The sequence below is a fragment of the Mobula birostris genome, chromosome 2 (assembly GCF_030028105.1).
Source record: "Mobula birostris isolate sMobBir1 chromosome 2, sMobBir1.hap1, whole genome shotgun sequence".
Taxonomy (NCBI): Eukaryota; Metazoa; Chordata; class Chondrichthyes; order Myliobatiformes; family Myliobatidae; genus Mobula; species Mobula birostris.
This window is the reverse complement of record NC_092371.1, coordinates 76,352,227-76,379,361: the sequence shown is the minus strand read 5'-3', so window position 1 is coordinate 76,379,361 and position 27,135 is coordinate 76,352,227. Positions and strand designations below refer to the sequence as shown.

At 43.3% G+C, this 27,135-nt stretch overlaps 1 protein-coding gene across 1 annotated transcript in view; it reads left to right on the top strand.

Annotated features, from left to right (window-relative positions):
* The first annotated feature begins 3,379 nt into the window (after nt 1–3,379).
* arhgap46b (Rho GTPase activating protein 46b) overlaps nt 3,380–27,135 on the top strand; it is a 226,097-nt gene continuing 202,341 nt past the window's right edge. Inside the window, exon 1 of the mRNA XM_072243542.1 lies at nt 3,380–3,467. Within this exon, the coding sequence (XP_072099643.1) occupies nt 3,457–3,467 (11 nt within the window). The 5' untranslated portion in view covers nt 3,380–3,456. The remainder of the gene's footprint in view (nt 3,468–27,135) is intronic.

Here is a 27,135-nt window from a genome sequence, read left to right as displayed (position 1 = left end):
CATCAGGACTGGAAACAAAGGAGGCAGAAGTTAGAATGAGAAAGTGGGTAGGGGGAAGGAGCACAAGGTATATAACATCTCCTTACTCAGTTAACCTCTCGCTGGAGCCAGCATCAATGCTTTTGGACGTGTCTATATGCCGTTTGCCCGACGCCGGCCCCCTAGGCCTGAGTCGACGTAGTAGTAGTAGTATACTAAAGCACTCCTGGCCGCCTTTCCAAATCCACACAATTCTGTTGGTTGTATTCTAATTCACATCAAATCCAGGTCAGCTGTTTTCACCTCGTTAGCTCAGTTTAAACTTAACTTTAACTTTAAAAAAATCTCATTCTTGTTTCCGTTCTTTCCCTGGCCAGAAAAAAAGCACCCTGTTAGCCTGACAGCATTACAATTTTACAAGGTATCTGCATCTGTCCATCTCACGCCTCTTGTCATCAATCACTCTGCCACTGACAGCAAATCGCTCAGATGCCTTCAGCTCTGGAATTCTTTCTCACAAGCTCCCCCTTTTCCTTTGACATCTCAAGAAAGATCTTTTAGTTCCCTGATGTGGACAGAGCTCAGGAACTAACCTTCACTCTATGGACTCTGTCTATACTTCTCACTGCCTCAGTAAAGCAGCCGGCATAATCAGCAAACCCACTCACCCTAGACACTCACAACACTCTGGAGGAACTCAGCAGGTCGGGCAGCATCCGTGGAAAAGATCGGTCAATGTTTCGGACCGGAACCCTTCATCAGGACACAGGACACAGGTCTTGACGAAGGGTTCCGGCCTGAAACGTCGACCGATCTTTTCCACGGATGCTGCCCAACCTGCTGAGTTCCTCCAGAGTGTTGTGAGTGTTGCTTTGACCCCAGCATCTGCAGATTATTTTGTGTTTACCACCCTAGACATTCTCTCTTCTCCCCTCACCCATGGGATAGAAAATACAAAAGCCTGAAAGCATCTATCTCCAGGCTTAAGAGCAGCTTCTATGCCACTGCTGTCAGACCTTTGAATGGACCTCTTGTATGATAAAATGGACTCTTGGCCTCACAGTCTCCCTCGTTATGATTTTGAATTTTATCATTTACCTATACTACACTTTTTCAGTAGCTTCTGATAAGAGGTATAGATAGACTGGCCAGCTAGTAACATTTTCCCCAGGCGGAAATGGCTAATATTAGGGGGCATAATTTGAAGGTGATTGGAGGAAAGTATAGGGGGGATGTCAGAGGTATGTTTTTTTCTACATGGGAGTGGTGGGTGCATGGAACACCCTGCTAGGGGTGGTGGTCGAGGCAGGTACATTAGGGACATTTAAGAGGCTTCAGTCAGCACATAGACAAAAGAAAGATGCAGGGCTACATGAGAGGGAAGGATTGGATTGATCTTAGAATAGGTTAAAGGGTTGGCACAACCTCATGGGCTGAAGGGCCTGTACTGTGCTGTGCTATGTTCTTTTACGATTCATTCAATTGATATTGTTTTACCTTATTTCAGCTCACTACACCATGTAATGATCTGACCTGTATGAACAGTATGCAAGGCAAGCTTTTCAATGTTATCTTGGTACATGTGACAATAATAAACCAGTAACAGTACCATTTTCCTCATTTAGTTTGTCTGCCAATTGTATTCTTTTCAACATTGGTTGTTTGTCAGTCTTTGTTTGCTCATGTATAGTATTTCATAGATTCATTGTTCCTGTGAATGAATCTCAAGTGAGTACGTGGCAATAAAGTGTATACATATTGTGATAATAAGTTTTACCTCTGGGTGCTATCTTAATCTGTGTGCCTGTGATGCTGCTGCAAGCAAGTTTTTCACTGTACCTGAACCTCACTGTACTTGTGCCCATGAGGGTGGAACAGTAGCATAACGCTTCACAGTACCAGTGAATCAGGTTCAGTTCCCCCCTCTGTCTGTCAGGAGTTTGTACATTCTCCCAGTGACCCCGTGGGTTCTCTCTGGCTGTTGAGGTTTCCTTCCACAGTCCAAAGATGTACCGGTATCAGAATCAGAATCAAGTTTAATACATAATAATAGAGAAAAAAACGTGGATTATGGTAAGTAATATATATAGTATACACATATATACATATATGTTATATAGACTGTCCTGTTTTATTTGTACATACTATTTATTATAAATTACTATAAATTGCATATTTCACATTTAGATGGAGACGTAACGTAAAGAATTTTACTCATGTATATGAAAGGTGTAAGTAATAAAGTCAATTCAATATATTTATATAAATACATATGTATAATATATAATGTGTTGGCACATGGCCAAGTGGTTAAGGCATTTGTCTAGTGATCTGAAGGTCATTAGTTTGAGCCTTGGCTGAGGCAGCGTGTGTGTCCTTGAGCAAGGCACTTAACCACACATTGCTCTGCGACGACATCGGTGCCAAGCTGTATGTGTCCTAATGCCCTTCCCTTGGACAACATCGGTGGCATGGAGAGGGGAGACTTGCAGCATGGCCAACTGCTGGTCTTCCATACAACCTTGCCCAGGCCTGCACCCTGGAAACCTTCCAAGGCGCAAATCCTGACGAAGGGTCTAGGCCCGAAACGTCGACTGTACCTCTTCCTAGAGATGCTGCCTGGCCTGCTGCGTTCACCAGCAACTTTGATGTGTGTTGCTTAAATTTCCAGCATCTGCAGAATTCCTTGTGAAGGCGCAAATCCATGGTCTCATGAGACCAACGGATGCCTATATATGTATACTATATCTATTACAGTAATTACAGTAAATATATATATATAAAATAGTTAAATTAAATAAGTAATGCAAAAGAAAGTAGTGAGGGAGTGTCCATGGGTTCAATGTCCATTCAGAAATCAGATGGCAGAGCGGAAGAAGCTGTTCTTAATTCGTTTGAGTGTGTGCCTCAAGCTCCTGTACCTCCTTCCTGATGGTAGCAATGAGAACAAGGCATGACCTGGGTGACGGAAGTCCTTAATAATGGACGCTGCCTTTTTGAGGCATCGCTCCTTGAAAATGTTTTGGATATAACAGAGGCTGGTGCCCATGATGGGGATGGCTAAGTTTACAACTAACTGCAGCTTATTTCATCATATGAGATGGTGATGGAGCCAGTTGAAATGTTCTAAATAAGAAAATAGATGGATAAATAAGCAGGCAAACATGTCCTAATTTCTGCTACGGTGTTTATATATTTCACAGGACCTGTGGACCTGTTACAGGTTGGAGCAACACCTCGTTTCCTGAAGTCTTCCCTGCCAGTAGAGGGGAGCAGTGAATGGGCTAATCGTGCGTGGCTGGATTTCTGCTAGCTTGCTCTTTGTGTCTCTTCCATTCCCTCAGTGGTTACTCCCGCCCCCCTTCGCCGGAGAGCGGCAGGTCGGATTTCACATCCGCGACGTTATTCAGAGGCTGGGTGGAGGTTTTCACTCAGCGCCGCCAACAACTCGCTGTTTGCGCTCGACATGTAATAAAAATGGCTGAGAGGTAAGAAATTACATTTAAAGTTGATATTGCAATTAAAAAAAACTTTACCCGTCATGTAAGTTTGTGAATTGGACCCCCAGCAAAACTTGATTGGGAACGTACATTTTGCTTTAAAGAAACGAGAGTCGAAATAAACACTCACTCTCCGAAAACTTAAAAGGTTGATTTTAAGTTGTTCTAAAGGGGAATCGCCGCCGGCGTTGTTCGATTTACAGTGGATTGAAGTTTAATGTATAGAAAACCGTGAGGGTAGATACTTTTTCTTTCCACGATCAATTTTAACATTTTAAAAACAGTTCATGCATTTATAGTTTTGGTTGATAGTCTTGTTGTTTCGGGATTAAAGTTGCTCCAAATATATCCATTCTGTCCTGGGAATTGCAAATTTCAGCTTTTTTTGTTACACTTTTCTTTTGTTTCATCGCTAGTAATAGAACTCTTGCTCAGCCCCCGAGTTTCCTCTGCAATATGTTACACACAGTTAAATCTTGTCCAGTCCAAATAATTTTCGATTAAAATCTATGAAAGGTCGATCTGCTTGGTGCGGGATGTTTATCATGATAAACAAAAAGAACGCTTTCTGATTGAAATCAAAACATTTTTTTTTGATTTCTGATTGTTTTCCGTACGCATTTCGGGAAAGCAAATTGAGTTGTCTTATCGGGAGATTCGTCTCCCAAGGCTTGAAAGCCAGTAACGTGGTATGAACCGCCTGTCTCCGAAGCTAAACCTGCTTTATCGATGTTCGATTAGAATAGCTTTTGATCTATCGTGGCCTGCGCCGGATTGACACGGTCTGGATTTTAACCTATTTTCTGATATGGGAAACCATTTAATAAAAACTACTGAAGTAAAATAATGTACTATGAGTAATTCAGGATGATTCAAAAAATACCTGGTATGACTGGTGTGTTTCTACATACCAGTGATTGGCGGATCACTGTTCAATTGCAGGCAATCAAACTTGCACAAACCTGCCCAACAATATTGAACTGATGATGTTACAAATGTATTTTGTTAACAAGGTTCAAAATAGTCGAAACCAGAGTAGCCTGGTTTAATCCTTGGTTTCTACAGCATGTGTTACACGGGCAGTCTGTGATCTTTCTAATGGGTCCAAAGTCAGAGCAGACAATTGTTGAGTAAGGCTGTGTCCTTAACCTCAATATTTCTCATTCAAGACTGTTTAATACCATTTCCTGTTACGGAGAACTAAATAATTATTACCCTGGATCTGATGCATCACCAAAAAAATGCAAAAGATAAAGAGCACAATAATAATTAAAAGGATAAATGTAAATACATAGCTTGTATAAATTGAGTGTCCGTCAGTTGACTGACAGGAAATATTAAAGTAGTGGTGATGGGGTGGGTTAGTGGGTGGAGGTGTTGATCAGCCTCACTGCTTGGGGAAAGTAACTGTTTTTGAGTCTGGTGGTCTTGGTGTGGATGCTACATTGCCTCCTCACTGATGGGAGTGGGGCAAACAGTAATCCCATTGCATCTTATCTGTGCCAAGCTTCCTACAGAAGCGGGAAACTGTTCACTGTGTGTATCTTTACACATGATGTATTTATGTATGGTTGAATGATAATTAAACTTGAAATTCAAGTTTAATCATCATTCAACCACACATGAATACCCATGAACACAGCCGAACGAAACAGGGTTCCTCTGGAGCCAAGGTGCAAAACACAGTACCAACAGTCATACACAGCACAAGATAGCAGTAAACATATACTCACACAAAAAGATATACACCCCAAGTCCCTGAGTGTCATGTCTTGTAGGTTGATGGTTCATGGATGTTGTTGGCAAGAACAAGCCCACAACAGTCTGCAGATGAACGCAATCCAGCCGTCTTCCACCGAGCGAACGCTGGAAGGCGGCACTGACAGGAGGGGCCATTTGGCAAAAGGTGACCGTACAGGCGTACGGCATGCACTCTACAGCCAAAGCCACACATCTCCTCCGCTGTTGGTCTTGCCAGTAAACCAGTGAGCCGAACTTGTAGTATTCTACATTACCAATGTCGGACATGGTCTTTTGATCACAAGAAAAATATCCAATACAATCACTCGCTGTTACACCTTTCTGTGGCAGGCAATCGCACAGTCTGCACCAAGTCCAACTCTTCCATCTCCTCCACTGCAGCACTGTAAAGTTTTTAATACTCAGTAGTGTCTTGTGATCATAAAAGAGACATTTACAAAAGACAATAATACCTTTGGTCATTACCAGAGTAGTGAATCTGTGGAATTCATTGCCACAGATGGCTGTGGAGGCCAAATCATTGGATATATTTAAAGTAGAGGTTGACAGGTTCTTGATTTATAAGGTGTTCAAAAGTTATGGGGAGAAGGTAGGAGAATGGGGTTGAAAGCAATAATTAACCAGCTGTGATTGAATAGTGAAGCAAATTTGATGGGCCAAATGGCCTAATTCTACTTCTGTGTCTTATGGTAGTCAGGCAAGGCTTGCTTCAGTGTATCAGAGACTCCAGAGATCCTGCAGATGCTAGAAATAGAACATAGACGTAGAATATAGAACAGTACAACACAATACAGACCCTTGGCCCACAATGTTGTGCCAATCTTTAACTGACTCCAAGGTCAATCTACACCTTCCCTCCCATATAGCCCTCCACTTTCCTTTCATCCATGTGCCCATCTAAGAAACTTTTCGATCTCCCTCATGTATTAAGGATTGATGGGCCAGATGGCCTGTTCCTGTTCCTGTTCCTGCTCCTATTTCTTATGTTCTTATGTATTTGCCTCTACCACCACCCTTGGCATAATCTTTACTTAAGTGTTATGTTTTGTAACTTCAAAATATTAAACTAATTCAAAGGAAGGTGCGTGCATTTGAAATGTGAGTCTAACTTCGTGTTTACTTTAAGCGAGGTGTTAGGGCATTTTTGGGGTTAGCACATTTAGCAAATACAGGTTTGCCCCGCCATCCGAAGGTAGAGCGTTTTTATGAAACGGTTCGTAAGCCGAAATGTCGTAAAGCGAAGAAGCAATTACCATTTATTTATATGGGAAAATTTTGTGAGCGTTCGCAGACCCAAAAGTAACCTAGCAAATCATGCCAAATAACACACAAAACCTAAAATAACAATAACGTATAATAAAAGCAGGAATGATATGATAAATACACAGCCTACATAAAGTAGAAATACTTTTCCACAATCATTGCCGGCACTGTTCTCTGAAGCAAAAATCTCACGCAAGTGCTCTCGGCAGAAAATCTCACGCAAGCGCTGTTGGCAAAAACACTCTCTCCAGTAACCTTTAAGCTATGAAGCTGCCAAATCATACCAAATAACACGTAAATATACACAGCCTATATAAAGTAGAAATAATGTATGTACAGTGTAGTATCACTTACCGGAATGGGGACAGCGCCAAGCACACTGATGATGGTGTGATAGACCGAGTCGTCGCAGGCTGGGGTGGTGCAGTGGCCCCCACCCTCCAGGCCGCCGACAGATACATTGCTGCAAAGCACGCGGAGGTCCAGCGGTAGCCAGAAGGCACACAGCACATCTTTAAGAAAAAACCCGAAATAAACATGCTAATTAATTACGTGCCGCCGGACACATAATTGTCGGCCCAGATCAGTGCCAATTGCTGATTGCATCGCCTCTGATCTGGGCCGACATTTATGTGTCGGGCGGCACCTAATTAATTAGCATGTTTATTTTGGCTTTTTTCTTAAAGATGTGCTGTGTGCCTCCCAGCTACTGCTGCATTCTCCGCGAATCGGTATCTGTCTGTGGCCTGGGGGTTGGGGTGGTGGGACACTGGGGTGTCATCTCATTGTCGTCTGTTTCCATTAGAGCAGGCAGCTCATCTTCTCCTATGACTGCCTGCCTCGATGTCGAAGGTCGAGGTTCGTCATCTGATGTGGATGGCTTGCTTGACTGCTGAGCCTCGCGCATTTTTCTATTCTACAGTTCTTTGTAAGCGCTCAAACCATCCTGCAAATATCCCCTAAACCTACATACCCTTACAAAATTAAAGTCGTACTTTATCATTGCAGCGAAAATCTCACGCAGTTGCTTCACGTTCATTTCACTACTGCATTCGGTTTCGATGCCAAAACCTCTTTAACATCATCTTCGTCAGCTTCCCCAAGCCAAACTCACGTTGTCCTTACTTCGTTCACCATGATCAAAACACTTCATTATGTCTAGTTTTACGCTAAGTGTAACACCCTTACGAGCTCTTTCAGGCTTTTCCAATACCTTAGTACTCATCTTGCAAACGGCTGCTCACAGGCACGTGTTAAAGCAATACGGTTCTGAATCCAGGGGAGAGCGGCTCCTCGGGGCACGTGCGCAGCCTTTTATCGTGCGCTGATTTTTTTCGTAACAGTGAAAACACCTTCTGTTAGCAAAAACAGGATACTAATGTAGGTCTTTCGTAACGGTGAGGTTTCGTAAAGCGAACGTTGGAAAAGTGGGGGACACCTGTAACTTCAACAACCAACTTCAGCCCCCCCCCCCCAGTCTTCAGATCTGAATACGGACTGTAGATTAAATTTAAAATGCAGCTCTGAACAATGGGTTCCTTTGAGTCGTCAACCACAGTTAATTTATTTGTCTGTGGTGTGCGAAGAGGGAAGTGTGAAGGTTGTGTGTAGTTCAAAGGAAGCATTGTGGATGCTTTGTAAATATGGAATTGTCCTTTGATCTTTGGAATGTAAAGTATTGTATAGTGTTGGGTCAAGCAGGCCTCCACCTCCTAAAAGGTCTTAATATGCCTGCTGTGTCTCATTTTGTCAAATAAAGAGACTACTTCATATTTACCAGCTACTTCTCTCCGGTGACTTTGACACAAGGCCTGCACGTATCACGTGATGATGTATGCAGTTCATAGTGGATTATATAAACAGCAAAGCATGCTTCATTAGACAATATATTTACAAGATCACTGAAATATTAAATGTTAGCTTCACAATGCAATCCAGTGAGCCGTTGAACTCTGGAGTGAACAAACTTGCACTTGTCTTTGCTCAATGTGCACCTCTTCTCTCCGTCATAAAACAGAGGTCATGAATTTGAAACTTAGTTGAAAATGCTCTGTTCCCTCATGTGAGGAAGGTGAGACAATTATGTGTCCTGATGAAGAGTCATGGTCTGAAACGTCAACTGTTTACTTTTTTCCATAGATGCTACATGGCCTGCTGAGTTCCTCCAGCATTTTGTGTGTGTTGCTTATATTACTTCTATTGTTGCTGAGGTTGAACTCAGTTGACCTACACAGATCAGAGATGGTTGAATGCTAGCAATCCTTTCAAATGTTTAAAGTAAATTTATTATCAAAGTACATCCATGCCGCCATATACAACCCTGAGATTTATTGTCTTGTGGGCATACTCAGCAAATCTACAGAATAGAAACTGTATTAGTAATGTTGGGACTTAAAAAAATGGGGAACTTTTCTGATCTCTTGAGAGTACCCGAAGACATACGTTGGTGATGAAAATCATCATAACTTGCTGTGCGTTAGCACAGACTTTGGCACCCTGAGGAGAATTAAGGTATTTGAATATCAAGACCAGAAAAACTCTAGCCCTCTGTCTCTGAGACTTGGAATACTTAGAAAAGGCACTACAGAGCATTGGAGTGACATCATTTCAAACAATCCACCAAATTTATTGGGAGGATAGGGGTTTTCCCTGCCGATGTCCCCACACTGGTGTCTAATTATACTTGCATATTTCCACGTTATTCACTCCGCTGACACCAGGTACCTGAACTTCATCACAAGATAGACATCGGACTAGAGTCGGGGGTGTTCTGAAAGTCTCATTGAGAAAATATGACATCTCTTTGGGTTGTGGGGATCCTTGGCCAACAACCACTCAAAGTGGAGAAGGAACATTCAGGATGATGTGGCGAGTCTCGAGTCTATCTTGGGACCATACTGAATTCCAGTATAAATAGCAGAAGAAGCACTTCCAGTTTTCCATCTGTCTGTGATGTCCAGGACCACCTGTCCCACATTTTCTTCACTAGCCAGCTCATTAGAAGAACTAGAGTGGTGGCGTGTATTTCTTGACTCGGGTACAGTCAGAGGTAATGACAAAGAAGAGTATATTTTAGTATGTACTTCCTTGTGCACTCATTATCACTCCTGTCATGTACAGTGCTGGGGAATCTCACAAGGACTAAAACTTTTATTGTCCCATGTAGTCCTTGCTTGTCAAGTCTCCCTCTTGACAAGAAGAGGACTGACCTGTAATCTCCCAAAGAAACAAATGGATTAGATAATTATAGTGCATGTGGCTCACATCATCATGTTTTCAGATGCCTTCAGTGAGTGTCTTCCTTCTTGGCTGTGTCCCTTCCTCTCAGTCTAGTAACAAGGGAATCCATTCTGGAGGTTGGGTAGGAACAACTGTTAAAGCTTTCTGATCAGTCATGGGACTGGACTGAATTCTTAACTTAGTGTGATCGTTGTGATGATCCATTTTAGATGGCGTTCTGTGGCACCAAGTTTGCGTCCCAGTTGTGTTGTATTCCATGCCTCTTGTCCCTGACCCTGATCTGTCAAGCACCATGTGGTGGTTTTCTGTGCATCAGCCTCCCCACATTAAACCAAGTCACACTTAAGTGTTCTTCATTCTGGGAATCCACACCAACATTCCAGATCAGCCTACTTGAAGTACTTGAAGGCCACCAATACACAACCCCTCAGGACAGGAATTCCCAACCTGGGGTCCACAGACCCCTTTGTTAATGGTAGGGGTCCATAGCATGAAAAAAGGTTGGGAATTCCTGCCTTAGGGGAACATCATACTGAACTTGAGTGATTGCTATACTACTACAGTGTGAAGCCAACACAACATTGTTTTACTGAGGGAGTGCTACACTGCTGGAGGTGCAGCCCTTTATGTGAAGCCTTAACCCAAGCCATTCTCGGGTAGATGAGAGACATGCCACTGTAGAACTTTGAGGAGGAGCAGATGGGATTCCTCTGTTTTCCTGACCAATATATTCTTCTCAGCCAACATCATTAAAACAAGTTGTGTTATATATTACATTGCTATTTGAGGAACTTTGCAAATTGGTTGCCGTGTTAAAACCAGCTGTATTTTAGAACACTGCATTCATCTGAAATGGTTCTGAGAGATCGTGGGATCATGCAAAGTACTTTTGGGAAAAATATTTCCTTCTCTGAGACTAAAACAGACTGCATTTTATCTCCTGGTGTCTACCCATTTCAATACGACTTCCTATTCCCATTCTGACATATCTGCCTTGCTGAGGCCAAACAAAAGTTGGAGGGGCAACACTTCCCATTCTGTCTTCGTAGCCGCTAAAGAAATATTGCTTTCTCTAATTTCTGGTAATTTTGGAGCCCTCCCTCCTTCTCTCTTTATCCATTCCTTATTCCAGTTACCCTTTCATCAATCCATCACCTCACTCTGGTTCCCCTCCTCCTCCTCTTTTTCCATGGTCCACTGTCCTATTAGATTCCTTCTTTAGGGCTGTGCCTTCTCCACCTATCAACTTCTTACTTCATCCTCTCTTCCCCCACCCATCTTCCTATGTCCTCACCTGGTTTCACTTGTCACCTGCCAGCATGTACTCATTCCCCTTCCCCACCTTCTCATTCTGGTTTATTACCCCTTCCTCTTCAGTCCTGATGAAGGATCTCAGCCCAGGTACATGTGCTGAGAATAATCCAATATCAATTTTAGGCACTTTTTTACATAAATATGTTTCCTAGTTTGAGATAATTTTCTGTTATTCTCTTATTGTGTGCCAAGAACTAGCTCTCCTATCCTGACACCAAAATGTTGTTTGAGCTGAACAAGCACGAGTGTGAAAAATGAGTACATAAAAGACTGTTGAGATCCTGGCGTGGGCTGAGTTAACTAATTATAAAAGTTCTCACAGCCTCTCAGGCCAGAGAATCAAGAGCAAAAGAAAAATTCTTTCAAAATCCAGAGCCCTCTTTCTTGCAGGGAAATAGACAGTCAACATTTTGGGCTGAGATTGTTCTTCAGGACATGAGCCCTGATGAAGGATCTCTGCCCAAAATAGCGACTGTTTATTCATTTCCATCGATGCTGCTTGACCTGCTGAGTTCCTCCAGCATTTTGTGTGTGTTGCTTTGGATTTCCAACATCTGCAGAATCTCTTGTGCCACCATTCTGGTTCTTTTCCTCACCCTGGAGGCTACAGGAAACAGTTATGAGAGGGAGCCATTATTGGCACAAATCAATCTCCTTCCTATGTGTAAAATTCAAATCATAGGATTCTCCTTCCTTCTCCCTGTAACATTTGAGGCCCTTACTAATCAAGAGCTTAACAACCTTCACTTTAAATATACCCAATGACTTGGCCTCCACACTATCTGTGGCAATGAATTCCACAGATTCACCACCCCCGGCTGAAAAATCTCCTCCTCCTCCCTGATCCAACGGGATACTCTTCTATTCTGAGGCTGTACCCTCTGGTCCTAGACTCCCCAACTTTTGGAAACATTCTCTCGATGTCCATTCTTTCTAGGCCAGGGATTTCCAACTGTTATGCCATGGAGCCTGACCATTAACTGAGGGGTGTGTGGACCCCAAGTTGGGAACCCCTGTGTTTTATGCCTTTCAATATTCAATAGTTTCAATGAGATACCCCCTCATTCTTCAAAACTCCAGTGAGTACAGGCCTGGAGCCATCAAACACAACCAGTGCTAACTAGTTTAGAACTAGAAATCCTTTTCATGTCTTTCACCTTGGACAAAATGTTCATTATGTTGCCCAGAGCATTGATATCCAAAGCTGCACACAATATTCCAACTAATTTAACAGATTGTGCTTTCTCTGTCCTAGTGAGTTCCTCTGCAGCCAATGAATTCTTTTGAAGTTGAGTCATTGTTAAGTGTGCAAATATCCCAGTCAATTTGTACAGAGCTCAGTCCTAAGTAAGGGAATTTAAATTGACTATGTCCTGTTTTGAGAGATTTGTTGGCTTGTTCGAAGAAGAGATCCCCAGCCTTTTAGCAAGTGCTTCGGGTGCTCTCGTCCACTTGAATAAGCATTGGTGATCTTTATTCAGTGGGTCAATGGTTCCATTTAATGTCAGAGAATGTGTACAACATACAACCTGAAATTCTTACTCTTCACAGACATCCATGAAACAGAAGAAAAGGCCAAAGAATGATAGAAAAACATTAGAACCTCATAGCCCCCTCCCATGCACAAGCAGCAATAAAGCATCAACTCGTCACCCCTCTCCCCTCCCCCCATTAGAAAGCATAACCCCCACCACCCACGATGCAAGCAACACCAAATCCCCCAAAAAGACCATGATCTAGTCCACGGGTCCCCAACCTTTCTCGCACCGCAGACTGGTTTAATATTGACAATATTCTTGCGGATTGGCTGACCGGGGTGTTCAAGTTCAACAGTGCGTGACAGGGAATGAGGAAAGATGCAGCTGACTCATATTGTTTCATATCGCCAAATCATATCGTTTCCTCGCACATGCTTTGTGGCCCGGTGGTTGGGGACCGCTGATCTAGTCCATGAAAAACCACTGTTTATCCCAACAGTTTGAAACCTGGCAGGCTCTCTCTCTCACTAACAATGGAGAGAGGTACCATTCCTTCCACAGCCCAACAGCCCACTGTTTCGATGTTACAGTCTGCAGTGTCAGTTTATTTTGAGTCCCCTCCCCGCCACTTGAGAATCGGTGGCAAACTCTCACCATTGAGGGGAGGGAGGGAGAGAGAGAGAGATATATCACTCGAGCGCAGAGGCCTCCAAAAGCCGCTGTCTCAATCAACACACACAAAAGGCTGGAGGAACTCGGCAGCATCTATGGGAAAAGAAGTATAGTCGACGTTTCGGGCCGAGAACCGCTGAATCAATGTTCTGATCTCCCACCATGCTTGAGGCAACGACACCAGCAAGGAATCAGGTCGTCCACAGGGCCACACCCCAAAGGTGCACGTCTCCCAGGCTGCTCCTGGAGATTTCGAAAGTACTAGGCCGCTCTGAGAGCAAGAACCAACTGCTGTGAAAAATAGTTTTGGGTGCAGCTGTAGATAACGGACTCTGACAGGATCCCAGCCAGGAGAAGAATTTAAAATGTTTTTCCAGATGAACTCGGAGAAGTCGCACTCTGGCACCGACTTTAGCTCCTCCCAATGAAGATGTGTCTTAAATTCATGTTATCATGTTATAGTTCATTATTCATGTCACCCCTGAAAGGTGACGACTCTGAGGTGACGTTATCCCTTTGCTCCAGTCTAGGTTGGAGTCTTTAAGGGCAGATTATGAGTGAGGCACCATCCATTACCTGCCCAATGTTTCCTGTTCGGGTACATGCCCATAAGGTGAAGTCTTCTGGGTGTGGTATCAAAGGGCTGTTTTTGTCCAAGTAACGATTTTGGTTTCTAGCAGCGTGATTCATTATTGTAGTCATGATGTAATCTAACCATCAATTTTGAAACAAAATACTGTCTGCTTAGTACTGCAAAATAATTTTTTTTTTACTCATTGGATTCTGTGCCTTTTGAAGCTTGGCTGAATAAGTTAAGTTGACTTTTTGAGAACACATTCACACAACTGATGCTGACTTGCACCTTGCTCTCATTCTGTTATTGGATTGTGGGAATTGCTGCTAGGTTCCACTCACCACCCTTGTGCTCAGTTCATGTCTGCTTTGTTGGAATAGTCATTGCTTGATTGGACAGGATGAAAATCGTAGGACCTACTGGCCACATGGGTAAGTGGGGAAATCAGAGTTAAACATTATGGATGCTGAGCTTGTTCCTTTGGCCAATATTTTTGATGGACTGTAGATCAAGGTCTCTTTTGGGACTTTTGCTGCTCCTTGCGTGGTGAGGAGCAGCAAAAGGGGAGGGTTAATGCTTGTGCATGGGAGGGGGGACAGGGGGGCTTTGGGGTTCTGACGTTCCTGTCATTCACCCTTTTGGGTTTCTTGTTTCATGGCTGTCTGTGAAGTGTAAGTATTTCAGGTTGTGTACTGTATGCATTCTCTGGTATTAAATTGAACCATTTAAACCCTCTGAACCTTTCCTGTTTACATGTGAAAAAAGAGGGATCTTGACCTGAAATGTTGACTGTTTATTCCTTTCCATAAATCAGGGGTTCCCAACCTTTTTTTTTTCCTGCCATGGACCCCTAATGTTAACCAAGGGGTCAGTAGACCCCAGGTTGGAAATCCCTGCCGTAGATGCTGTGTGACCTGCTGAGTTCCTCCTCTGGGTGTGACATTAAGGAAGCCATGGTAACATTTTGAACAGATATTTCTCAGTATCCTGACCAGTATTTAACATGCAGTTATGTGCTATAACGATCACCTTATTGGACATGTATCCAGGAGCCTGCTTTACTGTCATTTGGGTTTTGTCATGCAAACTGGGGAAAATTTCAATTCAATTAAGTGTAATGAAAATACTTGTAGCTAACCATGCAACTGCCAGATGGTGGTTTAAAAAAAGCATTGGATCCACAAGAATCCTTGGGGAATGAAATCTGTCACTTTTACCAAGTGAGGCCAATAATACACTTTGTGGCCATTTTATTAGGTGCAAGAGTGGAACCCTGTGTGGTCTCCTGCTGCTGTAGCCCATCCACTTCGAGTTCCAATGTGTTGTATGTTCAGAGATGCTCTTCTGCACATCATTATGGTAATGTGGTTATTTGAGTTGCTGTCGCTTTTCTGTCAGTTTGAACCAGTCTGACCTCTCATTAACAAGGAGTTTTCATCCACAGAACTGTTACTCGTTGGATGTTTTTCATTTTTCACACCATTCTCTCTAACCTGGAGACTGCAGAGGTTCCCAACACTTTTTTTAATGCTATGGACCCCAACCATTAACTGAGGGATCTGTGGACCCCAGATTGGGAACCCCTGTGTATAGACTGTGCGTGGAGGAGGTTCCAGGAGATGAGTTTCTGAGATACCCAAGCCACCTTGTTTAGCACCAACAATTATTCCACGGTCAAAGTCACTTGGATCACATTTCTATCCCAATCTGATGTTTGGTCTGATCAACAAGTGAATCTCTTGAACATGTCTGCATGCTTTTATGCATTGAGTTGCTGCCACACGATTGACTGATTAGACAATTGCATTAATGAGCAGGTGTAGCCAATAAAGTGGATACTGAGTGCATGATTACAGACTTGCCAGTCTGAGTTAGCGAGCCACTTGCTTCAAAAGAATTCAGGATTGACAATACATACTGGCCTTGCAGTGCTAGTCTCCTGTCATAGAAACCCTACAGCACAATACAGGCCCTTCGGCCCACAAAGCTGTGCCGAACATGTCCCTACCTTAGAACTACCTAGGCTTTACCCATAGCCCTCTATTTTTCTAAGCTCCATGTACCTGTCCAGGAGTCTCTTAAAAGACCCTATCGTTTCCGCCTCCACCATTGCTGCTGGCAGCCCGTTCCACGCAGTCATGAATAAATTCAGTCAGATAATCTGATTTTTCATTGCTGTTTTGAGTCTTGCTGTCTGCAAACGATGGCTGCTCTTCCTTCTCGATTATGTAAACATATTCTTCAAAATTCCTTATTTTACTAAGGTTCTCCTCCATATACTGAGGTCACAGAAAGGCTGTGCATAAATAAAACTCCATTGTTGGCAGAATCTCAGTTGGAGATGAGAGGGTGTACAGGAGCAAGATATGCCAACTAGAGGAGGGGTGTCACAGCAACAACCTTGCACTCAACGTCAGGAAGACCACAGAGCTAATTTTGGACTTCAGAAAGAGTAGGATGAGGGATTACAAACCAATCCTCGTGGAGGAAGTGAGCAATTTCAAGTTCCTGAATGTCAAGATCTCTGAGGATCTAATCTGGTCCCAACATATTGATGCAACTATAAATAAGGCAAGACAGCAGCTATACTTGAAATTACTCACTCTTTCCACTTCTGATCCCTTTCTGAGGACTGGTGTGTGTTCCGTCATCTTACCCTTTCTGAAGGTACAAAACAGTGGTTATGATGTTGGACAAGTCCCAGGGATCTAGACTGAAGGTTTGTTGACATGAGTTAAAAATCCCCCTCTGATTTAGTAAGGAAAACAAGTTCAGTGAACTCCATAAATTGATATCATGTTGTAACTGAAGTGTTTTTTTTTACTGACTTTTTTTTACTAGTCAGAAAAGGAGGGGGGAGTTGTGAGCAACCTAGAGTGTACCATTATAAGCACATGTAATGGTAGCTCCCGGAACCAACACAATATTGTAAACTTGGAAGACAATAGGAAAAAAAACAGCAATGAGAATAATGTTTTCCTGTGGGTGGTGAACTGTTCAACTCGAAAGCAGGAACTAAATATAGAATAATGGATACCTGCTAGTGAGCTAAAATTATGTTGCCAAATGGAGGGTTTCAGGTAACAGCTTGTATAGTAAGGGAGTCGCTCAAGCAAATGTCACCCGAATCTTAAACCAGCACAGAGCAACACACACAAAATGCTACGGGAACTCAACAGGCCAGGCAGCATCTATGGAAAAAAGTACAGTGGAAATTTTGGGCTGAGCTGTTCTCCTTCACATTGATAGTCCTCTTGATGTAGCAAGACTATTTGATTAGTAATCTCATCCAGAAGTTGTTCTCTTTTAGGAGTAATTAAGTTTTGATGTGATTAATTTTAAGGTAATGCACACAAAATGCTGGAGGAATTCAGCAGGTCAGGAAGCATCTATGGTTTTGTGAGAAGTTGAAATCTTTTGCAGATAGGACTACGATGATGGGCAGTTTTTCAGGAATTGGAAGTGTTAGCTGCTGATTGGGCTAGTTCCAAATCAGAAGAAGTCTCCAAGAGTATCAGACTCAGGTTTAATATCACTGGCATATGTTGTGAAATTTGTTGCATGGTAAAAACTGAATTACAGTATGAAGTGTAAGAGTGTGTGTGTATATGTGTATATACATATTGCATATAAGTATAAAATTAAATAAGTAGTGAAAAAGAGGGAAAAAGAAATGATGAGATAGTGTCATGGGTTCAGTGTCCATTCAGACCATATGACAGAGGGGAAGAAGCTGCTTCTGAATTGTTGGGTGTGTCCCTTCAGGATTTTGTACCTCCTCCCTGATGCTAACAATGAGAAAAGGGCATGTCCTGGGTGATGGGATTCCTTATTGATGGATGCTGCCTTTTAGAGACATCACTCCTTGAAGATGTCCTGGATGCTGGGGAGGCTCGTGTCCACGATGGAGTTTACAACTTTCTGCAGCTTTTTTTGATTCTGTTCAGTGGACCTCCACCCCTCAGCCCCGTACCAGATGACAATATAGCCAGTTAGAATGCTCTCTATAGTACAAACTTCCTGTAGTAATTTGTGAGTGGCTTTGGTGACATACCAAATCTCAAACTCCTAATGAAATATAGATGCTTTTGTGCTGCTTTAGCTGTGTTGATATGTTGGGCTCAGGGTAGATCCTCAGAGATGTTGACACCCAGGTACAGTACTTGAAATTACTCACTGTATCCACTTCTGATCCCTTTCTGAGGACTAGTGTGTGTTCCCTCACCTTACCCCTTCTGAAGGTACAAAACAGTGGTTATGATGTTGGACAAGTCCCAGGGATCTGGACTGAAGGTTTATTGGCACGTTAAAAATCCCCCTCTGATTTAATGAGGAAAACAAGTTCAGTTAACTCTATAAATTGATATTATGGGGAAGTTGTAACTGAAGTGTTTTTTTACTGAACAACCGAATCTCTAGTCATCTATTTGGTTCCTATGGCTGTGAGTCCAAACCTTGGTTCTTCCTGAGCTGTAGCTCCAGCAGAACAGAAGGAGCCAGCATTGATGCAAGGAGATGTTCTATAGATGCTAACTAGAAACATTGCAGTTTTGGACAAAGAGGGATAACAAATCAGCCACGATCCATTGGTACAGCAGACTAGATGGGCTCAATAGCCTAATTTTGCTCCCATCTCTTCTGCTCTAAAAGTAGCTTAAGACTGTCGTACAGCCTGTTGCTGGGAGTCATATATAGTGGAGATCAGAATCAGGTTTAATATCGCTGGCATATGTCATGAAATTTGTTGTTATGCAGCAGCAGTACAATGCGATGCATAAAAAAATACTGTAAGTTACCATAAGAAATACATATATCAATAAACCTACATAAGTAATGCAAAAATAAGTGAGCTAGCGTTCATGAGTTGCTTCATTGTCCATTCAGAATTCTAATAGGGAAGAGGCTGTTCCTAAAAGGATTAGTGATGGGAACAGACCCATCACAAATAAAGTTTAAAACAGAATGTTTGCCTGTCCATAGTATAATGCTCTGGGTTTGCCCTGTCACTGCTAGCTCTGAGGATAGAACTTTACAGCACGTTCACGTGGGAGATGATAGTTGAAGTGTCCTTCTGGTCAGACTTTGCACAAAGTTCATAGCTCACGTAGCCACCTGAAAATACCATAAGCTTCGCTTTACATTTCCCTTTGCCTCTCTCTGAGCCTGTCAATGGTTTGGGCAGCACAGTAACCTAGTGCTTTGCACAGCGCTTTACAATACTGGCAACCTGGGTTCAATTCCTGCGGTTGTCTGTAAGGAGTTTGTTCATTCTTCCTGTGACCATGTGATTAGGCAAGGGTTAAATTGGGGGTTGCTGGGCAGCGCAGTTCAAAGAGCCGGTAGGACCTATTTCACGCTGTTTGTAATAAATAAATAAGTAAATAAATTTACTTTGACCCAGCACAGCGAGATCCTTGAGGAACTCCTAAGTTGAAAGGCTTCTGCTTTCTGTTCCTAAAGTTTCCGTTGGTTAGGGTCGCCCACGGATATTGCATCCTAGCGGTCTAGATAGGGCAGCACAATATTGCATCCTAGCTGTCTAGATAGGGCAGCAAGCCGTTACCCATGCAGCAAGCTCCCTCTCTCCACACATCTGATGAATGTAGAGACCGATGGAGTTTGGCACCAGCAGCGCCACAGGAGGTGCCAGTCCGTGTTGAACTCGGTGTAAAACTGTTGTAGAGACTCCAGCTCCAGGTTTTTCTCAAAGTCTTCCCCATTATTTGGGAATAGCTGCAAGGCTGCAGAGATTTGGGATCAGAGTTTTCCTTCTCCTAGATGAGCTGACAAGCCCCATTTGCCCCGTGACTGGCTTGGAGGCACCAGTAACCCGCCTTTGCCCCTTCTTCTGTCAGTAGAAATGGTTTTGCCGCAATTAGTAGCTAAGCCACACGTGAAGGCGCTGGACTTGGTTGTCGGAAGCTAACTGACATGCACGCTATTGGGAGCATTTAATAGCTAATGGGAGGTTGCATTGCATACTGTTCTATTTCGGAGAAGAGCTTCGCCACCCCTGGCTATAACAACCTAAAGGAAGCACCTTCTGCTCCACATTTGAACAACTAAATTCCAACACATTTCACTGCATGTGGGTGTCCTTTTTGTCTATATAGTTGGCAACAATCAGTTGAAATGTGAGCTGGTCAAGGTTAGCGAGTTTTGTGTACAAATCCTCCTTGAGTTGCTGTTTATTTTGTACACAAAGCTCCAAATTCCTTCAGCTGAATGTCAGTTCACTTGGCACTTCTTTCAGCTGTTGCTGTTTACAGCTATTTCTGAATTTATGCAAAATTTTGAAGCTTTGTTCAAAGTGAATTTGTGTTTTATTTATCTGACAGGAAGTGCAAGTTAGATACAACTTTGTCGTCTTGATCAGCCAAGGCAGTTGACTGGACTTGCTGATGGGTTGGCTGGTGTCAGTCTACTGATTATTGTTGTTCTGCTGGGATCTGTACTGGGGATTTCTGCTGTTATGTATATAAATAACCTGGATGAAAATGCAGATGAGTGGGTTGATAAGTTTGCAGATGATTGGAAGATTGGTGGTGTTGTGCATTGTGTAGAATACTAGCAAAGAATACAGCATGATATTGATATGGGTAGAGAAATGGCAGATGGAGTTTAATTCAGCCAGATTTGAAGTGTTGCACCATGGTAGGTCAAATGCAAAGCAACAGAAAATTGTTAAGGCAAGATCCTTAACGGTGAGCAGAGACATCTTGGGGTCCAAGTTTATAGCTCCCTGAAAGTGGCTGCACAAATTGATAGAGTGGTTAAGAAGAGATGTGGCAAGCTTGCCTTTGTTATTAGGAGACGACTCACCCAGCCAACACACTTTTTGTCCCTCTTCCCTCCGGGAGAAGGCTCAGGAGTTTGAAGTTTCGTACAGCCAGATTTGGGAACAGCTTCTTTCCAACTGTGATAAGACTACTGAACGGATCCTGACCTGAGTCTGGGCTGTACCCTCCAAATTCCCGAACCTTTCGCACTACCTTACTTTCCCTTTTCTATTTAGATTAAATTAGATTATGAGGACACTCAGTCCTCGTTTATTGTCATTTAGAAATGCATGCATTAAAAAGTGATACAATGTTCCTCCGGTATGATATCACAAAAACGCAAGACAGACCAAGACTAAAACTGACAAAAACCACATTATTATGACATATAATTACAACAGTGCAAAGCAATACCATAATTTGATAAGAGTAGACCTTGGGCACGGTAAAAAAAAGTCCCGATAGCCCCAACATCTCACGCAGAGGGTAGAAGGAAGAAACTCTCCTGCCATGAGCTTCCAGCGCCGCAAGCTTGCTGATGCAGCATCCTGGAAGTACCCGACCACAGTCTGACTCTGAGCCTGTCCAAAAACTTCGAGCCTCCAACCAGCTCTCTGTGACACCGAGCACCATCTCTGCCGAGTGCTTCGACCCTGGCCCTGGCCGCCAAGCAACAGGCAAAGCGGAAGATTCGGGGCCTCTCCCTTCGGAGAAATTTTCTATTTATGATTTATAGTTTAAATTTTCACTATTTATTATCGATTTGAACTCCAGAGAGCGCGAAGCGCAGTATCAAATATCGCAGTGATGATTGTACGCGCTAGTATCAATTGTTTGGCGACAATAAAATAACGTAAAGTTATTTGAGGCATTGAGGCCAAAAATCAGGAAATTATGGGTTATAAAACTCTGGGGCGTATCTGGTGCATTGCCTACAGTTCTGGTTGCCTCGTATTTTGGAGAAGAGGTTTATTAGGAATCTGACTGGATTAGAGGGCATGTCTATCACGCGAGGTAGGATAAATTTGGGTTGTTTTCTCTGGAGTGTCAGAGGCTGAGGGAAGATCTGATAGGGGTTTACAGGTTTCCCCCGCCATCCGAAGGTAGAGCGTCCCTATGAAACCGTTCGTAAGCTGGAATGTCGTAAAGCGAAGAAGCAATTACCATTTATTTATATGGGAAAAATTTGTGAGCGTTCGCAGACCCAAAAAATAACCTACCAAATCATGTCAAATAACAGATAAAACCTAAGATAACAGTAACATATAGTAAAAGCAGGAATGATATGATAAATACACAGCCTATATAAAGTAGAAATACTTTTCTACAATCATTGCCGCACTGTTCTCCGTAGCGAAAATCTCACGCAAGTGCTCTCGGCAGAAACACGGCGCAAGCGCTCTCAGCAGAAACACCCTCTCCAGTAACCTTTAAGCAATGAAGCTGCCAAATCATACCAAATAACACATAAAAATACACAGCCTATATAAAGTAGAAATAATGTATGTACAGTGTAGTATCACTTACCGGAATTGGGAAGATCGTGCCAAGCACACTGATGATGGTGTGTTAGGCTGAGTCGTCAGAGGTTGGGGTGGTGCAGTGGACCCCAACCTCCAGGCCGCGGACCGATACCGATCCACGAAGAATTCAGCGGTAGCCGGGACGCACCCAGCACATCTTTCAGAAAAAAGCCGAAATAAACAAGCTAATTAATTAGGTGCCATCCGGCACGTAAATGTCAGCCCAAATCAAAGGTGACACAATCAGCAATCGCCTCTGATCTGGGCTGACATTTATGTGCCGGGTGGCACCTAATTAATTAGCTTGTTTAGTTTGGCTTTTTTTCTTAAAGATGTGCTGGGTGCGTCCCGGCTACCACTGCATTCTCCGCGGCAATGTATTGGTCCGCGGCCCGGGGGTTGGGGTGGTGGGACACTGGGTGTCGGGACACCGGGGTGTCATCTCATCATCGTCTGTTTCCATCAGGGCTGGCAGGTCATCTCCTATGTCTGCCTGCCTTGATGTCGAAGGTCGAGGTTCGTCGTCTGCTGTGGCTGATGTGGAAGGCTTGAAAAATGACAGTATGCTTGACTGCTTAGCCTCGTGTATTTTTCTATCATACAGTTCTTTGTAAGCGCTCAAACCATCTTGCAAATATGCCCTAAACCGACGTACCCTTTCAAAATTAAAGTCGTACTTTTCTGCAATCATTGTTGTCAATTGCAGTGAAAATCTCACGCATTTGCTTCATGTTCAGTTCCTGGATGACTTCGCTTTTGGTCCGTTCGCTACTGCATTCAGTTTCGATTGTTATCCTTTCCTCTTCCAATTGCATCAGCTCTTCATCTATCACTTCTTGGTCATGGGATGCCAAAACCTCTTCAACATCATCTTCGTCAACTTCCACAAGCCAAACTCACTTTGTTCTTAGTTCGTTCACCACGATCAAAACGCTTAATTATGTCTAGTTTTACGCGAAGTATAACACTCTTACGAGCTCTTTTAGGCCTTTCCGATACCTTAGAACTCATCTTGCTAACGGCTGCTTACAGGCACATGTTTAAGCAATGCCAGCTAGAATGCAGTTCTGGGGGAGGAGCTTGGCTGCTCGGGGCGCGCGCTGCCTTTTTTCGTAACAGTGAAAACACCTTCTGTTAGCGAAAACAGGTAACTAATATAGGTCTTTCGTAACAGCGAGGTTTTGTAAAGCGAATGTTCGAAAAGCGGGGGACACCTGTATAAAATTATCAGAGGCATAGATAGAGTAGACAGACAGTATCTGTTTCCCAGAGTTGAAATGTCCAATACCAGAGGGCATGTATTTAAAGTGAGGGGGTAATTTCAAAGGAGATGCGAAGGGCAAGTTTTTTTACACAGACTGGTGGGAGCCTGGTATGCACTGCCTGGGGTGGTGGTTGAGGCAGAAACATTAGGGATTTTTAACAGGCGTTTAGATGGGTACATGAATGTGAGGACAACGGAAGGATCTGGACATTGTGTAGGCAGAAGAGATTAGTTTATTTGGCTATTTGATTAATTTATTTGGTTCAGCACAGCATTGTGGGCCTGTTCATGTGCTGTACTGTTCTGTTTTATATTCTGTGGAGAAGATATTTAGTTGTTCTCAATAGCATGTGGAGGTTTTATTTTCCTTTAGCCAACTTTCCCAAGTGAAAAGCCACGTAAAGTGTTCTAGCCTTTTCCAACGTAATGCGCTAACAGAGTGCTGCAGTGACCTTTGACATGGCAGAATACCCCTAGGTGTTTCACTTGGATCAAGAGGAGAGGAAAGTGCAGGCACTGGGCTCTTGGAGATGAGGTTGAAATGATTATCAGAAAGTGCTATGAGCAATGGGAGATGGTAGAAGGTGCTTTTTTGTGGAAACTGATAGGGGAGGTGGAGAGGAACGCTTTTTGTGTTTGGGAATGCAGGACCTGGAGCACAGTCTAGAAGGTTAGAGCCTTGGAGATCATAAAGAATGATTGAGTCATGTGGCATGCAAATTGACCCTTTGGCCCTTCTCATCCTGATGCCCATTTCAGCTGGTTCCATTTTCCGGCTTTTGGCGCATAACCTTTTAAACCTTGGCACAGCAGCATAGCTGTAAGATCAGGGTTCAATTCCTGCTGCTGTCAGTAAGGAGTTTGCACGTTCTCCACGTGACTGTTTTGGTTTCCTCCGGGTGCTCCAGTTTCCTCCCACAGTCCAAAGACATGCAAGTTAGAATTGGTAAATTAAGGGCATGCTATGTTAGCACTGGAAGAGTGCTGACACGAGGAGGCTGTCCCCAAACTTTTGTTATACAAATACCTGTCCTTTTAAGAGCTGTAATTGTACCTGCCTCAACTACTTCCTCTGGCAGGTCATTCCACAGATACCAACCTTTGTGTAAAATGAAAAGGTGCTCAAGTTCCTCTTGTATCTTTCCCCTTTCAGCCGTAATCTACGGCCTCTATTTATTTATGTATTTAGAGATACAGTGCGGAACTAGCCCTTCCCGCTCAACGAGCCACACTCCCCAGCAACCCACCTATTTAACCCTAGCCTAATCACAGGACAATTTACAGCAACCAATTAACCTACCAATCGTTATGTCTTTGGAGTGTGGGTGGAAAACTGGAGCACCCGGAAGCAACCCACACAGTGACAGGGAGGGTGCGTGCAAACTCCTGACCGTATTGAACTCCAGACTCAGTCACCGTGTGCTGTAGTGGCGTCAAGCTAACTGCTACGCCAGCTTCTTGATTCTCCAACCCTGGGAAGAAGACTGGGAGAATTCATCCTCACTGTGCTTCTGATTTTATACAAAGGGTGGCAGAAAGTTAAGCTATCTTTAACAAAACGCCAGCTGATACAGGTTTAATTGTTAACATTAAGTGATGCATATTAACCTTTTTTGATAAGTCAAGGTTCTGAGGGGATATCAGACAAAGGTAATGGTGGAGCCATGTCACCAGTCAGCCATGGTTCTGCTGAATGACACCTTGAGGGGCTTTCCACTTCTTGCCTTTGGACATTAGCCAAGCTGTAGTGGAAGGAACGTAAAGCCAGAAAGACATGGGAGCAGAATTAGGCTATTCAGCCCATTGAGTCATCTCTGCATTCCATCATGGCTGATTTATTCTCTCTCATCTCATCCTCCTTCCTTCTCCCTGTAACATTTGAGGCCCTTACTAATCAAGAACATAACAACCTTCACTTTAAATATACCCATTGACTTGGCCTCCACAGCTGCCTGTGGCAAAGAATTCCACAGATTCACCACCCTCTGGCTGAAGAAGTTCCTCCTTATCTCCATTCTAAAGGGGCATTCTTCTATTCTGAGGCAGTCCCCCCCCGGGCCCCTGGTCCTAGACTTCGCCATCATTGGAAACATCCTATTTCCATCCACTCTATATAGGCCTTTCAATATTCGTTAGGTTTCAATGAGATCCCTCCTCATTCTTTGAACCTCCAGGGAATATAAGCCCAAAGCCACCAAAGAACTCATTATACTGCTCCCCAGTTCAGTAACTGCTTCCATTACCTGGCAATAACCCTTTCATTCCCGGGATATTTCTTATGAACCTCCTCTGGACTCTCCAATGCCAGCACATCTTTCCTTGGATAAGGGGCAAGCGAGGACTTGACTGAAAATACCTTTGCATAAGAAGGCTCCTTGGGAAATGTTTTGAATGAAGATGGAGGAATTGAGGACTCACTCTCCTGCGTACTGCCTCGAGAATTGAATGTGTGGGGTGCTGTGAAACAGATGTGCTTCGGAGGAATCTAGCTCTTTACCATTACAAATAGTATCTGCTGGAGATTATTCTGCTTCAAAGACAGGGAGAGCATTTCTGCTGATAGTTTAATGAGGAGTCTCTGGGAGGATTGCCAGTGCCTTAGCCACTGTAACCCAGCAACATAGCCAGGCAATAGAAATAGTTACTGAACCGGGGAGCAGTTTGGAATGAGAGCCTGCATTAAGACATTGGACTGCCAGGCTGGAAGACTGCTGATTAGAATAACTCGGATGCCTTTAATTTCTATCCCCCCATCCAAAGCTTTGTAGTCTGAGAATTGAGCTCCCGTCATTTTTCATTCAGAGGGTGTGTTAGGCAATGTAAGGCGCGTGTGTGTGTGCGCATGTGAGAGTGTGTGTGTTGTATATGTGTGTGTAAAATTATAACAATTGGATAGCGCAAACACGAGGAAATCTGCAGATGATGAAATTTCAAGAAACACACATAAAAATTACTGGTGAACGCAGCAGGCCAGGCAGCATCTATAGGAAGAGGTACAGTCGACATTTCAGTCTGAGACCCTGATGAAGGATCACCAGCAATTTTTAACAATTGCATAAGTTCAGACTGGATCTCTGTGCCCTCTAGCATTTGTGGGCTACAAGCACCATTGGAGCTGGATTTGAAATGACCGCAGGAGTGAATGAAGATAAATAAGGTGAAAGGATGTTCGGAGGTCATGTGCATCTGATGCCACTCCTCTGGGAAACCACCTGCGATAATTTAGCAGTGCCACACATTGATTCTGAAAGACGATTGCAAGCTTCCCACTTCCGCCTGTCTCTTGTCATTTTCCAGTGTGGAATGCCTCAGTCTGTCAGATTTGAAACGTGGTTCGGTTACAGTAGCACATGTGAACCTCAAGGCCAGCTGTTGCAATAGATCCAAAATAATCTTTGCAACTGGCCCAGGCCCATGCTGCTTTGAAAACTGGCACTGATTATTCTATGAAAAGTTATTTTCTAACATTTGATCTAGAGAATTTGATGTATTTTCCCATGCTCTTCTTGCATATTGGTGTTTATTTAATCCCCTACGAAGCGAGAAAATAGACCCTGTCTGACCTGCTGAGTTCCTCCAGCATTTTGTGTGTGTTACTCTGGAATTCCAGCCTCTATAGAACCTAGTGTGTTTATGATCTGCCGAATCTCCTGTGGTTTTAGCTCTGACTTCCTTTGTTCTGCTCGAGGGACTATTTTCTGCTGTATCTTTATTTACACTTCAATCCATTTGCTCCCCTGATATCTGAAACGATACATTTCATGTCACTTGTCAGGAGGAAGGTCAAT